The sequence below is a fragment of the Bos grunniens genome, chromosome 21, assembly GCF_055505025.1.
Source record: "Bos grunniens cultivar Pamir isolate PY7600 chromosome 21, Bosgru_T2T1.0, whole genome shotgun sequence".
NCBI classification, from domain to species: Eukaryota; Metazoa; Chordata; class Mammalia; order Artiodactyla; family Bovidae; genus Bos; species Bos grunniens.
In genome coordinates this window covers 11,926,750-11,939,380 of record NC_141185.1, presented here as the reverse complement: position 1 = coordinate 11,939,380, position 12,631 = coordinate 11,926,750, and the positions used below count along the sequence as shown (strand labels likewise).

The 12,631-nt window shown below is 49.9% G+C and overlaps 1 protein-coding gene across 1 annotated transcript in view; it reads left to right on the top strand.

Annotated features, from left to right (window-relative positions):
- Positions 1-9,107, top strand: part of CCDC197 (coiled-coil domain containing 197) — a 37,973-nt gene extending 28,866 nt beyond the window's left edge. The window contains exons 4-8 of the mRNA XM_086363145.1: positions 138-316; positions 3,566-3,676; positions 5,129-5,200; positions 5,502-5,618; positions 8,854-9,107. Of these exons, the coding sequence (XP_086219271.1) occupies positions 138-316; positions 3,566-3,676; positions 5,129-5,200; positions 5,502-5,618; positions 8,854-9,057 (683 nt within the window). The 3' untranslated portion in view covers positions 9,058-9,107. The remainder of the gene's footprint in view (positions 1-137; positions 317-3,565; positions 3,677-5,128; positions 5,201-5,501; positions 5,619-8,853) is intronic.
- Positions 9,108-12,631: the final 3,524 nt, after the last annotated feature.

Below are 12,631 nucleotides of genomic sequence, written 5' to 3'. Positions count from 1 at the left end.
TGATGGAGCCTTCTCAACTCTGAGGCTCCAGCTGACAGCAGCAGTTCCCCACCACCACCGTGTGAGCATCACTGCAGGGGGCAGGCAGGGGCTGGGCATTCTGTGCTCACCCATCCTGCCACGCACTGTCTCCGTAGGCTACAACCAAGGGGAGGAGCCGGAAGAAACCCCGGTGGCGGCCATGGTGGAGCGCTATGGGAAGCTCTTCGCAGTCAGCCAGGACATCCAGAAGGGTCTCAAGGCCTTCCTCGAGATGAACCAGGCCGTCCACAAGAGCCTGGAGTCTCTAGAGGAGGGCCACAGGGCTCTGATCCCGGTAACAGCTGCCTGAAGCCTGGCTCATCCCCCTGGGCAGAGAACTGGGGTGTAGGCACCTACCGCCCTCTGCACCCCAGAAGAAGGCTTGGAGCAGGGGTGGGCTGCTGGGAATCTGGGTGGGGCTGTCACTCCAGAGCCTTGTTCTGAATCCCTTTCCCTCCGCTTCTGCTGGGTGTGTCCCCTGGAAAACTCAGCTTATACTTAAAAAGTAATCTTTGTGGTAGAAAAGTCAGGAGTGCTAGATTCAGACAGACTGAGTTTCAAATTCCTCTTCAGCCTATGACTAGCTCCATGACCCTGGGCACGATCCTCTCTAAGCCTCAGTTTCTTCAACTGTGAAATGGGGGCAATACAACCTAGCTGGTAGGCAATTGTGAGACACCGAACAGAAACTGTCTCAGAGTAAATGCCCCCAGAGGTCATCTCTCTCATATTTGGTTTATCTTCTAATAAATTCAACTTTCACCCCAAGGGATGGAAATTCCATGCAGAAGAAACTGCCCTGGCAAAGGCATGGCATGATGAATTTTTGTGCTGCAGCTGGGACCTGGGGACACGAGAGGACAGAGGACAGGGACGTGGAGAGGGAGAAAACAGAAAAAGAGAGGCTGACGGGTTGGTTGATTCTTGCAAGGACCTGGCTTGGAGTTTGCAGCCAGTCTCTGCCCCCTAGTGGTAGCACTAAAAACCTACACCATTTTTTCTCTATCTCTTTTTTTCCTTTGAGGAAATGCAGTTCAATTCAGTTCAGTCGCTCAGTCGTGTTCACTCTTTGCGACCCCATGAACCGCAGCATGCCAGGCCTCCCTGTCCATCACCAACTCCGGAGTTTACCCAGACTCATGTCCATTGAGTCAGTGATGCCATCCAACCATTTCATCCTCTGTTGTCCCCTTCTCCTGCCCCCAATCCCTCCCAGCATCAAGGTCTTTTCCAATGAGTCAACTCTTCACATGAGGTGGCCGAAGTATTGGTGTTTCAGCTTCAGCATCAGTCCTTCCAATGAACACCCAGGACTTTATGATGGACTGGTTGGAACTCCTTGCAGTCCAAGGATCTCTCAAGAATCTTCTCCAACATCACAGTTCAAAAGCATCAATTCTTCAGTGCTCATCTTTCTTTATAGTCAACTCTCACATTCATACATGACTACTGGAAAAACCATAGCCTTGACTAGACAGACCTTTGTTGACAAAGTAATGTCTCTGCTTTTTAATATGCCGTCTAGGTTGGTCATAACTTTCCTTCCAAGGAGTAAGCATCTTTTAATTTCATGGCTGCAATCACCATCTGCAGTGATTTTGGAGCCCAAAAAAGTAAAGTCAGCCACTGTTTCCACTGTTTCCGCATCTATTTGCCATGAAGTGATGGGACCGGATGCCATGATCTTAGTTTTCTGAATGTTGAACTTTAAGCCAACTTTTTCACTCTCCACTTTCACTTTCATCAAGAGGCTTTTTAGTTCCTCTTCACTTTCTGCCATAAGGGTGGTGTCATCTGCATATCTGAGGTTATTGATATTTCTCCCGGCAATCTTGATTCCAGCTTGTGCTTCATCCAGCCCAGCATTTCTCATGATGTACTCTGCATATAAGTTAAATAAGCAGGGTGACAATATACAGCCTTGACGTACTCCTTTCCTTATTTGGAACCAGTCTGTTGTTCCATGTCCAGTTCTAACTGTTGCTTCCTGACCTGCATACAGGTTTCTCGAGAGGCAGGTCAGGTGGTCTGGTATTCCCATCTCTTGAAGAATTTTCCACAGTTTATTGTGATCCACACAATCAAAGGCTTTGGCATAGTCAATAAAGCAGAAATAGATGTTTTTCTGGAACTCTCTTGCTTTATCGATGACCCATCGGATGTTGGCAATTTGATCTCTGGTTCCTCTGCCTTTCATAAAACCAGCTTGAACATCTGGAAGTTCACGGTTCACGTATTGCTGAAGCCTGGCTTGGAGAATTTTGAGCATTACTTTACTAGCGTGTGAGATGAATGCAATTGTGTGGTAGTTTGAGCAGTCTTTGGCATTGCCTTTCTTTGGGATTGGAATGAAAACTGATCTTTTCCAGTCCTGTGGCCCCTGCTGAGTTAAGGGACACTGTGAAAAGCACTTAACATGCTTTATCTCATTCAGATGTCACACCAGCACCCCAAGGTAGGTGTTTCTATTCCTAGAGCTGAGACTAGGGGAGGTGAGTGAGGTGTGCAAGTGCAATATTGGATCCCAACTTTATTGAAAATTTTAATATTTTGCTCATCATACATTATTTTTTGCATTAACTTTGATTTTTAAAAACATTGCATTAAAATATTGATGATATTAGTTCTGAGCCAAGTGTTGCACTTTAGTCCCAGGCAGGCTATTTTTCTCATTTTCGAAGTAAGGAAACTAGGGCTCAGAAAAGTGAGGAGTCATGTATATCCTGTGTCCCCCAGCACATCCTCACGGGGCCTGGCGGGGGAGTGTGCCCAGCGCAGCCTGTGCCCCAGAGGCCTTCACAGCCTTATCCCCAACCCAGGGTCCTCCCAGCAGCCCTGCAGCCGGAAGGGCCCAGACAGGTGGTTTTGCTTATGGAGAGTGAAACAGGGTTCTAGGAGCTGAGCTGGGATTCAAACCCCAGTCGGCCTGAAAAGTGAAAGGGTTTGTCACTCAGTAGAGCTTCCCTGGTGACTCCGGTTAAAGTGTCTGCCTGCAATGAGGGAAACCTGGGTTCAGTCCCTGGGTTGGGAAGATCCCCTGGAGAAGGAAATGGCAACCCACTCCAGTATTCTTGCCTGGAGAATCCCATGGACGGAGGAACTTGGTGGGCTACAGTCCACAGGGTTGCAAAGAGTCAGACATGACTGAGTGACTTCACTTTCTTTCTTTCTTTCATGTCTGACTCTTTGTGACTGCATGGACTGTAGCCCGCCAGGCTCCTGTATCCATAGAATTCTCCAGTCAAGAAATACTGTAGTGGGTTGCCATGCCCTCCTCGTGGGATCGAACCTGGGTGTCCTGCATTGCAGGCAAATTGTTTGCCACCTGAGCCACCAGAGAACACCTAGACATACCTTTCCCTACATCTCCTGGTGCTTTGAATGGCTCTGACTCCCCCCAGAACTTTCTGATCCCCGAACTTTTCACCCCCACTCCCATCCTCGCTCAGATCACCCTGAGCACTGAGCTCCTGGACCAGGCCCAGGGCAGATGCCCCCGGGGAGGGTCTGCTGCATCGAAGTGACCCAGCCACCCTCACCGCAGCGCCTCAAGATCCGGCTGTGCCAGCTGCAGAGGAGGTGTCACCGCAAGCAGGAGCAGTGGCAGCAGCTGGAACACGGACTCACCCTCCAGAAAGACGTGGGCAGCTGTGAGGTGAGCTCAGTCTGCTGGGTGGGTGGGGGTGGGGCAAGGGCTGGGGGCTGCTGTCTCCTCCATAATATCAGCCCCCAACACACACACACACACACACACACACACACACATCACTTACCCACTTCTCCCTCACGGCTTGTTGTTGTCCAGTTGCCAAGTTGTATCCGACTCTTTGTGACCCCATGGACTGCAGCATGCCACGCTTCCCTGTCCTTCACCATTTCCCAGGGTTTGCCCAAGTTCATGCCCATCCAGTCGCTGATGCCATTCATCCATCTCTTCCTCTGTCTTCCCCTCCTCCTCCTGCCTTCAGTCTTTTGCAGCATCAGGGTCTTTACTAATGAGTCAGTTCTTCACATCAGGTGGCCAGACTAGAGGAGCTTCAGCTTCAGCATCAGTCTTTCCAGTAACTATTCAGGGTTGATTTCCTTTAGGATTGACTGCTCTGATTTGGTGGCTATTAGTTGTCAAAGGGCTTCTCTAAGATAAGGCAGATGCTGAGGCCACAGGCTGTTAAGGTAGCTGGGATGCCCCCATTCAGGCATGTGTACCCCTAAATAATGTGATTCTTATTCATATTCTATTTCACCTCGGAGAAGAGTGATGCTTAGAAAGAATAAGTCAGGGCTGAAGTCAAGGGACTTGAAGCTATGGTTTTTCCAGTTCTCATGTATGGATGTGAGAGTTGGACTATAAAGAAAGGTGAGCACCAAAGAATTGATGCTCTTGAACTGTGGTGTTGGAGGAGACTCTTGAGAGTCCCTTGGACTGTGAGGAGATGCAACCAGTCCATCCTAAAGGAAATCAGTCCTGAATATTCATTGGAAGGACTGATGCTAAAGCTGAAACTCCAATACTTTGGCCACCTGGTTTGAAGAACTGACTCATTTGAAAAGACCCTGATGCTGGGAAAGATTGAAGGCAGGAAGAGAAGGGGACAGCAGAGAATGAGATGGTTGGATGGCATCACTGACTCAGTGGACATGAGTTTGAGTAAGCTCCGGGAGCTGGTGATGAACAGGGAAGCCTGGCGTGCTGCAGTCCATGGGGCTGCAAAGAATCACGACTGAGCGACTGAACTGAACTGAAGTCAGGAGCCAAGATTTCTGGGTTTAATCCTTTGAGCATCTCTTTCCTGGGCTGGGGATTGTGCACTAGTTACCCTCTGAACACCCCCCGGGTCCTCCCCATGCCAGAGTCTGCACCGTACTAGCCTCGGGGTTTGCTGGGAGGAGGTAGAGAAGCCAGGCTGGGGAACAGGGCAGTGCTGGGCACACCCCACATGGGCAGGGTGCAGTCGGTGAATGTGGGACCTTCTCAGGCTCTATGGGAGACTAGTTTGGAAGACACGAGCATTGGAGTCCATGGGCTTCTACTCCCAGCCAAGGAGCCCTGAGGGGGAGCTGGATTGGCCGCAGTTTACAGAGCCTGTTCTGGGTCTTTCTCTTTAAGGTGGGAAGCAAGGAAGCCGCAGCTAATGATGACTCTGAAGACCTGAAGTGTGGGACTCTGGAGCTGCCCCGAGTGAGGAGCCCTGGGTTCCTTCACGTTCCCCCGACCAAGCCCCTCCATTGGGTGTGGACCTCAGGTGTCCCCAGCCGGGTGGACTCTCTGGAAGGCCAGTCCATCCTGTGTCCCTCTTTGCAGGGGAGGATGCTCTGGCTCCGGGGAGTGGAGGGACTCATCCCAGCCCCTTTGGGTGTGGAGTGCAGACCGAGATGAGAAGGTGGCTCCTGGCTCCAGGATGCCTATCTGGCCTGAGCAAGGTGGGGAGAGGGGGCAGGGGATTCTAAGAGGGGGCCCCAGCCTGCTCCCCTCCCTGCAGAACGAGCTGCTCAACTACGTGCAAGTGGCCATCAATGACATGGCCCGGCAGTGCTGCTCCACTGCCCACGCCGTGCCCAGGGGCACGGGCCTCTTCTCCAAGCTTGACCTCATCCAGGTGAGGACTTGTGCTTCCCAGGCAGGCTTCAACCTGAGCCTGTCCTGGGCCTCGGCTCCTGGTGAGCTGCCCTGTTGGCCCTTCCCTCCCTGGCTGCATGGTGCCTGCATGTGTGCGGTAGGGTCTTGGGGTCTTTTTTAGCCTCTCAACAAACTTGTAGTGAGCACCTATTGGTGCTGGGTCAGAGTTGTAAAGGAAATCCTGTCCTGCCTGGTCTTAATGTGTAGTCCACTTTGTTACATCACATACACACACACAAACACATACAGGGTACACACTCATACAGATAGTCATATGGTCTCGCCGAACACCCTGCAATACCCATGAAACATACATGGACACACCTGCAAAGCAACACACCAAGATGCTCACAGGTGTGATCATATGTTTGCACGGGGAGGGATATTTCAGTGACCGAGGGAGCCTCAGTGCTCCCGATGAGCACTGATGAGCTCCCGATGAGGACCGAGGGGTCCTCGTCTTAAACTTCAGGCTCTCCTCAAGTCCGCTGAGCTTTGCCTTCTCACTGGGAGGGTCCCCACCCCCATCAGTCGTCCACACCCCCATCAGTCATAATGCTGATGCTGCAACAGTGGAGGTCAGGTCATCAGACTGGCTTCCACCAATGACAACACACCTTGTTTTAGTTTTAATAATATCTTTAATGAGACCTACTTCCAGTGCCCTAAGACTTACCCATTCAGAGAGCTCACTTCACTGTTCTCAGTACAGTCAGAACCGCACCATCATTCGCAGTATCTCAGTCCTGAATCCTTTTGCCACTCCCCCCAAATAATACATTTTGTGTCTGGTTTCTTTCACTTTGCATAATGTCTTCATTATGTAAATCACTCCCTTTTATGACTGAATAATACTCCATTGTATGGACAGACCACTCTTGTTTATCCGGTAGGCAACTGACGGGCATTTGGGTTGTCTTCATTTGGCGGCTATTATAAATAATGCCTCTACTGCCCATGTTCTTTAAAAATATTTATTTATTTGGCTGCACTGAGTCTTAGTTGCAGCACAAGGGATTTTTTGATCTTCATTGCAACATGTGTGATCTTTTAAAGTTGCAGCATGTGGGATCTAGTTCCCTGACTAGGGATCAAACCTGGGCCCCCTGCCTTGGGAGTTCGAGTCTTAGCCGTTGAACCACGAAGAAAGTACCCATGGCCACGTACTTGTGTGGACATAACTTTTTCAGTTATCTTGGGTAAATGCTTAGGAGTGGAATTTCTGGTTCACGTGGTAACTCTATGTTTAACGTTTTGAGGAACTGCCAACTGGTTTCCAAAGTGGCTGTGTAATTTTATAATCGTGTGAGCAAAGTATGAGGGGTCCAGTTTCTTCATATCCTTGTTAACACTCGATGGTCTGTTTCTGATAGTTTAGCCATCCTAGTGGATATAAAGTGGTATGTCATTGTGATTTTGATTTTAATCTCTCTGATGATGAATAATGTGCAATATAAACATGTGTTTATTGCCCATTTGCGTATCTTCTTTGGAGAAATGTCTACTCAGATCCTTTTCCCATTTTTTAAACTGGATTGTTTGTCTTTTTTACTGTTGAGTTGCAAATATTCTTTACATACTCTGAATATAAGTTCCTTATCAAATATATTACTTGAAAATATTTTCTCTCATTCTACTGGTTGTCTATTCGCTTTGATGATGTCTTCTAGAGCACAAAGATTTCAATTTTGATGAAATCCAATGTATATATTTTTATTTTAGTTACTTGTGCTTTATGCATCATATCTAAGAAACTATTGCCTAATCCAAGGTCATGAAGATTTATATCTAAGTTTTCTTGTAAGATATTTGTAGTTTTAGGTTTGTGATGTAATTTTAGTTGATTTTTGTATATGGTATCAGATGGGGGTCCAATTTCATTATTTTGTGTAAGGATATTCAATTGTCCTGTTACCATTTGCTGAAAGGACTACTCTTTCCTCATTGAATTGTCTCCTCATCCTCATCAAAAATCAACTGGCTGCAGATGTGAAGGTTTATTTTTGGACTCTTAATCCTATTGCATTGGTCCTCACATCTGTCCTTAGCCAATACCACACTGTCTGGATCACTGTAGCTTTGTAGTAAGTTTTATAATCGGGAAGTGAGTCTTCCAGCTTTGTTATTCCTTTTTTTTTTTTTTGAGGTCATTTGACTCTTGTAACAGCATGTCTTGTATTGTGCATGTAATTTCAACATCTAGGTGGGGTTCAGACTCAGTGGCACCACAAGGACCGTCCTTTCCACCCTCCCCTATTTCCTCTTCAGCACTGGCTTCATCCTAAGCCGTCACTTGCTTTCCTCGTTCATGGCAGGTTCAGTGGAGTAGTTTGAATTCAGGATTGTTAGTGCCTCTGGGACCTGTTGCTGCCTGCTAAGTTGCTTCAGTTGTGTCCAGCTCTTTGCAACTCAGTGGACTGTAGCCCACCAAGATCCTCTGTCCATGGGATTTATCAGGACACTGGCAGGGGGTGGGGTGGTGGGCAAGACCCATGGCCTGTGTTGTCCAGCAGTGATGATCCACAGTGAGTGAGGCTGCGTCTTAACTGAGAAGAACTTCTCACAAGAGTGTCATGGGCAGTATCAGGGCCACCCTGCTCGGTGGCACAGCTCACACTGAATGCCACATATTTGGCATCCCCTGGGGTGTAGCTCCTTCATGTTGGACACGAATGAACATTTGAGAAAGGGCTCATTTGCCCTTATACTCACAGTGTATTAATTTCATCTTCTTCCCAAGAAAAAGGAGGAAATTACCCAGAGATGTCAAGGGGTCCCAAGGATCCCCCTAAACAATCAACCAGTCAAGACTTACAGTCACACTCTTATGCCTGAGAAAGAGTTAGAGGTAGAGGAAATAACGGTAACCAGGCCCTTAAGAAATGAGTGCCCCTCAGAGAGAGAGGCTGTGGGCAGTCAGGGTGGGCTTCTTGGAGGAAGTGGTGAGAAGAGGCAACCCCATTCAGGAAGCCACACGAGGACCTGGACTCAGCCATCCCCCTCTGCCACTGCTGGGCTGTGTCGTTTCAGGAAAACCACTTAACCTCTCTGAACCCCAGTTTGCTCACTTGCCAATTGGCATTGATACCACATCCTTGTTGGGGACCTTTGTGAAAGGATGTGCAGGTCAACCTTTGATGGTGGTTTGGTGTCTGGGAAGTGGTGTCCAGGGGCCGGTGCCCAGTCAGGTGCCAGAGATTTCTGTTTCCTTCCAGGAATTCATGTTGGACAAAATGGAGACTGTGAGATTCATCTCACTGCTCACGGGACCCATCGTGTGCTGGACAGCAAACAACCCCAACAACCAGGGCCTCAGAAGCTACCCCAGGCCCTTCAGGAAACACTCAGTGAGTGAAGACTCAACCCCCAGGAACCTCTTCCCCAGCACCCAGACTTCAGAGTGCTTCAGCCTAAGCTGAGGCTGCCCGGGGCCTCCAGGCTGCCAGCATCACGACCAAATCCCCACCTGCTTGGCCTCTTTTCTTCACCCACTTGGGCTCCTGGGTCGAGGGGGCGGGGCAGGGAGGGGGTGGCCAGCAGGTGGGGGCGGGGCAGTGAGAGAGCAGAATTGGATCCTGAGGCCAGAAGGGGCTGAGGGGGCACTGTTCCCCACATTTGGGGACTGATAGGGATCAAAGTGCAGCTTTCCTGGTAGCTCAGCTGGTAAAGAATCCACCTGCAATACAGGTCGGGAAGATACCCTGGAGAAGGGACAGGCTACCCACTCCAGTATTCTTGGGCTTCCCTGGTGGCTCAGATGGTCGAGAATCCGCCTGCAATGTGGGAGACCTGGGTTCGATTCCTGGGTTGGGGAAGATCTCTCAGACGAGGGCATGGCAGCCCACTCTGTATTCTTGCCTGGAGAAGCCCCATGGATGGAGGAACCTGGCAGGGCTATAGTCCAAGGGGTCGCAAAGAATCGGACATGACTGAGCGACTAAGCACAGCACAGGGATCAAGATGAGGCCTGCCTGGGACCATGGACAAGCGAAGGGGGTCAAGGGGAAGGTCCCGAGTTGGAGGCAGCAGCCAGGTGGGAGGAATCAAGCTGGAGACCCGTACCGGAAGTAAGGGATGCATTTCTCACTATTGTGAGTGGATCTATCTGAGACCAAGGAGCTTTGGATAAATGCCTGATTATTGGGAACACAGGAGTCACAGAAGATGCCCAGAGCCATAGGATGCATGGGAGCTGGCCTGACCCACAGCAGGGTGGAGGGAACTCAGTTAGTAGGGGGCATCTCATCACTGGCTCCCAAAAGCTGGATACCAAGCCAGTGCCTACTGCCCACCCAAGGGTCCAAGAGCTTCCTGGCATGAGTGCTACTCTCAGGGAGACTGGGGCAAGGCAAAGCCCTTCTCAGGGCTGGTTTTCCCACCTGTGAAATTGGGTGTGAGGATGTCTAAGGGAGTCCCTGTTCCAGTCTGAAGTTCTTAGGTCAAGGTTGGAAAGACTTGGTCTGCAGGGATGCACTGGCTTGGTGTCATTGAGCCACAGGAGTAAAATCATCCTAGTGACCACCGCAGCCCCTGGGGATCTGCTGATGTTGACTGACTTAGGTAAACGTTGAAAGTTCAGAGCAACTGATTTGCGGCAAACAGTGGCATGTCAGCAAGTTACCTTTCATGGGGGAGTTTCAGAAGAGATGATGCAACTCCTCCAATAAGCAACACGGGACTGATGTTCTCCAGGTACTGTTGGGAGAGATAACGGGAGGTTCAGAGGGAGGGAGAGTGGGGTGGGGCCCTGAGTAGGACCTGGCCACTAAATTAATTAGGGAAGCTGAATATAAGAAAGGAGGTGATGTTGGGTCAGGTCTTAAGAGCAGTTTACACCAAAAGGGTGAGGGTGCTGCAGAGAAAGCATCATTTCAAGTTTTTGACTCTTGGGCCTTTGGAGCCAAGAGAACATCCCAGGTAGAGCTTGAGTCAGATTTCAGAAGAGAGAGGTGAGGGGAGGGCTGGAGGAAGTGAAGGAAACACAAGGCAGGGGCCTTCTCATTTGGCTGCAGCATGAAGAATCTGACAGGCAGTCTGAGATGGTGGGTGGGCTGGGGGGCCACGTGGGGTTCCAAAGCCTGGGCTGTGAGGTTTGGACTCTGTTCTGGAGGACATATATGGGAGTGTTTTGTCCATTCTGGCTGCCATAATAAAATACCATATGCCAGAGCTTCCATGGTGGTACAGGGGTTAAGAATCCACCTTCCAATGCAAGGGACACTGGTTCAATCCCTGGTCCTGGAAGATCCTACATGTTGCAGGGCAACTGAGCCTGTGAGCCACAGCTACCAAGACTGCACTCTGGAACCCATGAGTCACGACTACTGAAGCCTGTGCACTTAGAGTCCAAGCTCCCCAACAGGAGAGACCACGGCAATGAGGAGCCCACACACTGCAACTAGAGAGCATCCCTCTCTCACTGCAACTAGAGAAAGCCTATGAAATAAGGCTGCAACTAGAGAAATCAGCAACGAAAATCCAGCACAGCCATAAATAAGTAAATCTTTTTAAAATACCATATGCTGGGTGGCTTAGACAGCAGATGTTTCTCTCCTGATTCTAGAGGCTGGAAGTCAACAATGAAGACACTGGCAGGTTTGGTCTGGCGAGAGCCCACTTCCTGGTTCAGGCGGTGGAACGAGTGATAGAGCCCCTTGGGGTCCCTTTATAAGGACACTAATCCGATCCATGAGGGCTCTACCCTCACCCGATCACCTCCCAGAGGCCCCACTTTCAACACCATTGTAGTGGGCTGAGGATTTCAACATAGGAGTGCCGGGGGACAGGAATGCTCAGTCCATCACAGGAAGCCTCTCACATCCACTCCCCTCTGCTTTCTTTCTCTCCCCGCAACATCTGCTTTCCAAAGAGATCTGAAGCATCTCCTTAATTTCCCTGTACTGTGGGAGAACCCATGTAATGGGATCCCATGTCATGTGGGCACATGTTAAGCCAATGATTCCTAAATCTGCATAGGAAGGCTTTTTAGGATCGAGTGTGGATCCACACCCAGAGCTTAGCAGGCCTGGGGTGGCCAGGCCTTGGAGTCTGCATTTATGACAAGCTCCCCAGTGATGTTGATGCTGCTGGTCCCAGGACCACATTTTGGGAACTGCTGCTTTGGAGGAATGACAAATCCCAAATGCTTAAGGTGGGCTCTGCTCCACGTGGAACACCAAGCCCCCTGCCTGCACTCCAGTTCCCATCTGTACAATGGGGCAAGCATGATGGGGTCCTGGCACTCTGGGAGGGCCATCCCCACCCCATATGACCTCCCCAGAGGTCCTGGACATAACACCCTGTTAGGGGCCCAGGGCACGGTCCTCTGCCTTTGCTCACTGAGGCTCTGTGAAGAGCTCTTGTCCTTCTGTACCCTGCCATCTACCTGCTGTGCACACGTTATGCGTGTGTTAGTAGGTCGAGTTCAGATGTTTGACACACTTCCTGGGGAGGAGGGCCATCAGAACAGAGGCGTGGTGTGACAGTGACCTAGTCACTGCTATAAGTTACAGCAGGCATCCGACCGAGTCTTCTAGAAACTCCCAGCCTCCCCTGGGCAGAGCCTGGTCATGAAATTGACAACTGGGCCCTGCATTGAAGGGCCCTGTGCTCCCAGGCTGCTGGCATGTACTAGAGCATGGGACTTTATCCTTGCTGGGCTTTTTTGTCAAAAAAAAAAAAGGCTGTCTTTTGAGAAAGCTCTCTCAGCCGTGGCCGTGAACCTTCAAAGCACTTTCTTTCTGGATTCCAAGTTAGCTGGAGAAAGGCCTTCAGGAGCATTTGGAGGAAAAAAGCAGTGGTTTCAGATACCTTATGAAATGTCATGTCATCTGACTTCACATCCAGACCCTGAGACCCCAAGACACCAGGAGCCTGAGGGCCTGGACATTTTCCAAGACTGAGAGCTCTTTGTACCTGACATCAAATTCCAGCTTTAATTTTCTTTAAGTGTGAGAGCATTCTTTCTACAGACCATTCAGGAAGAGGCAGACT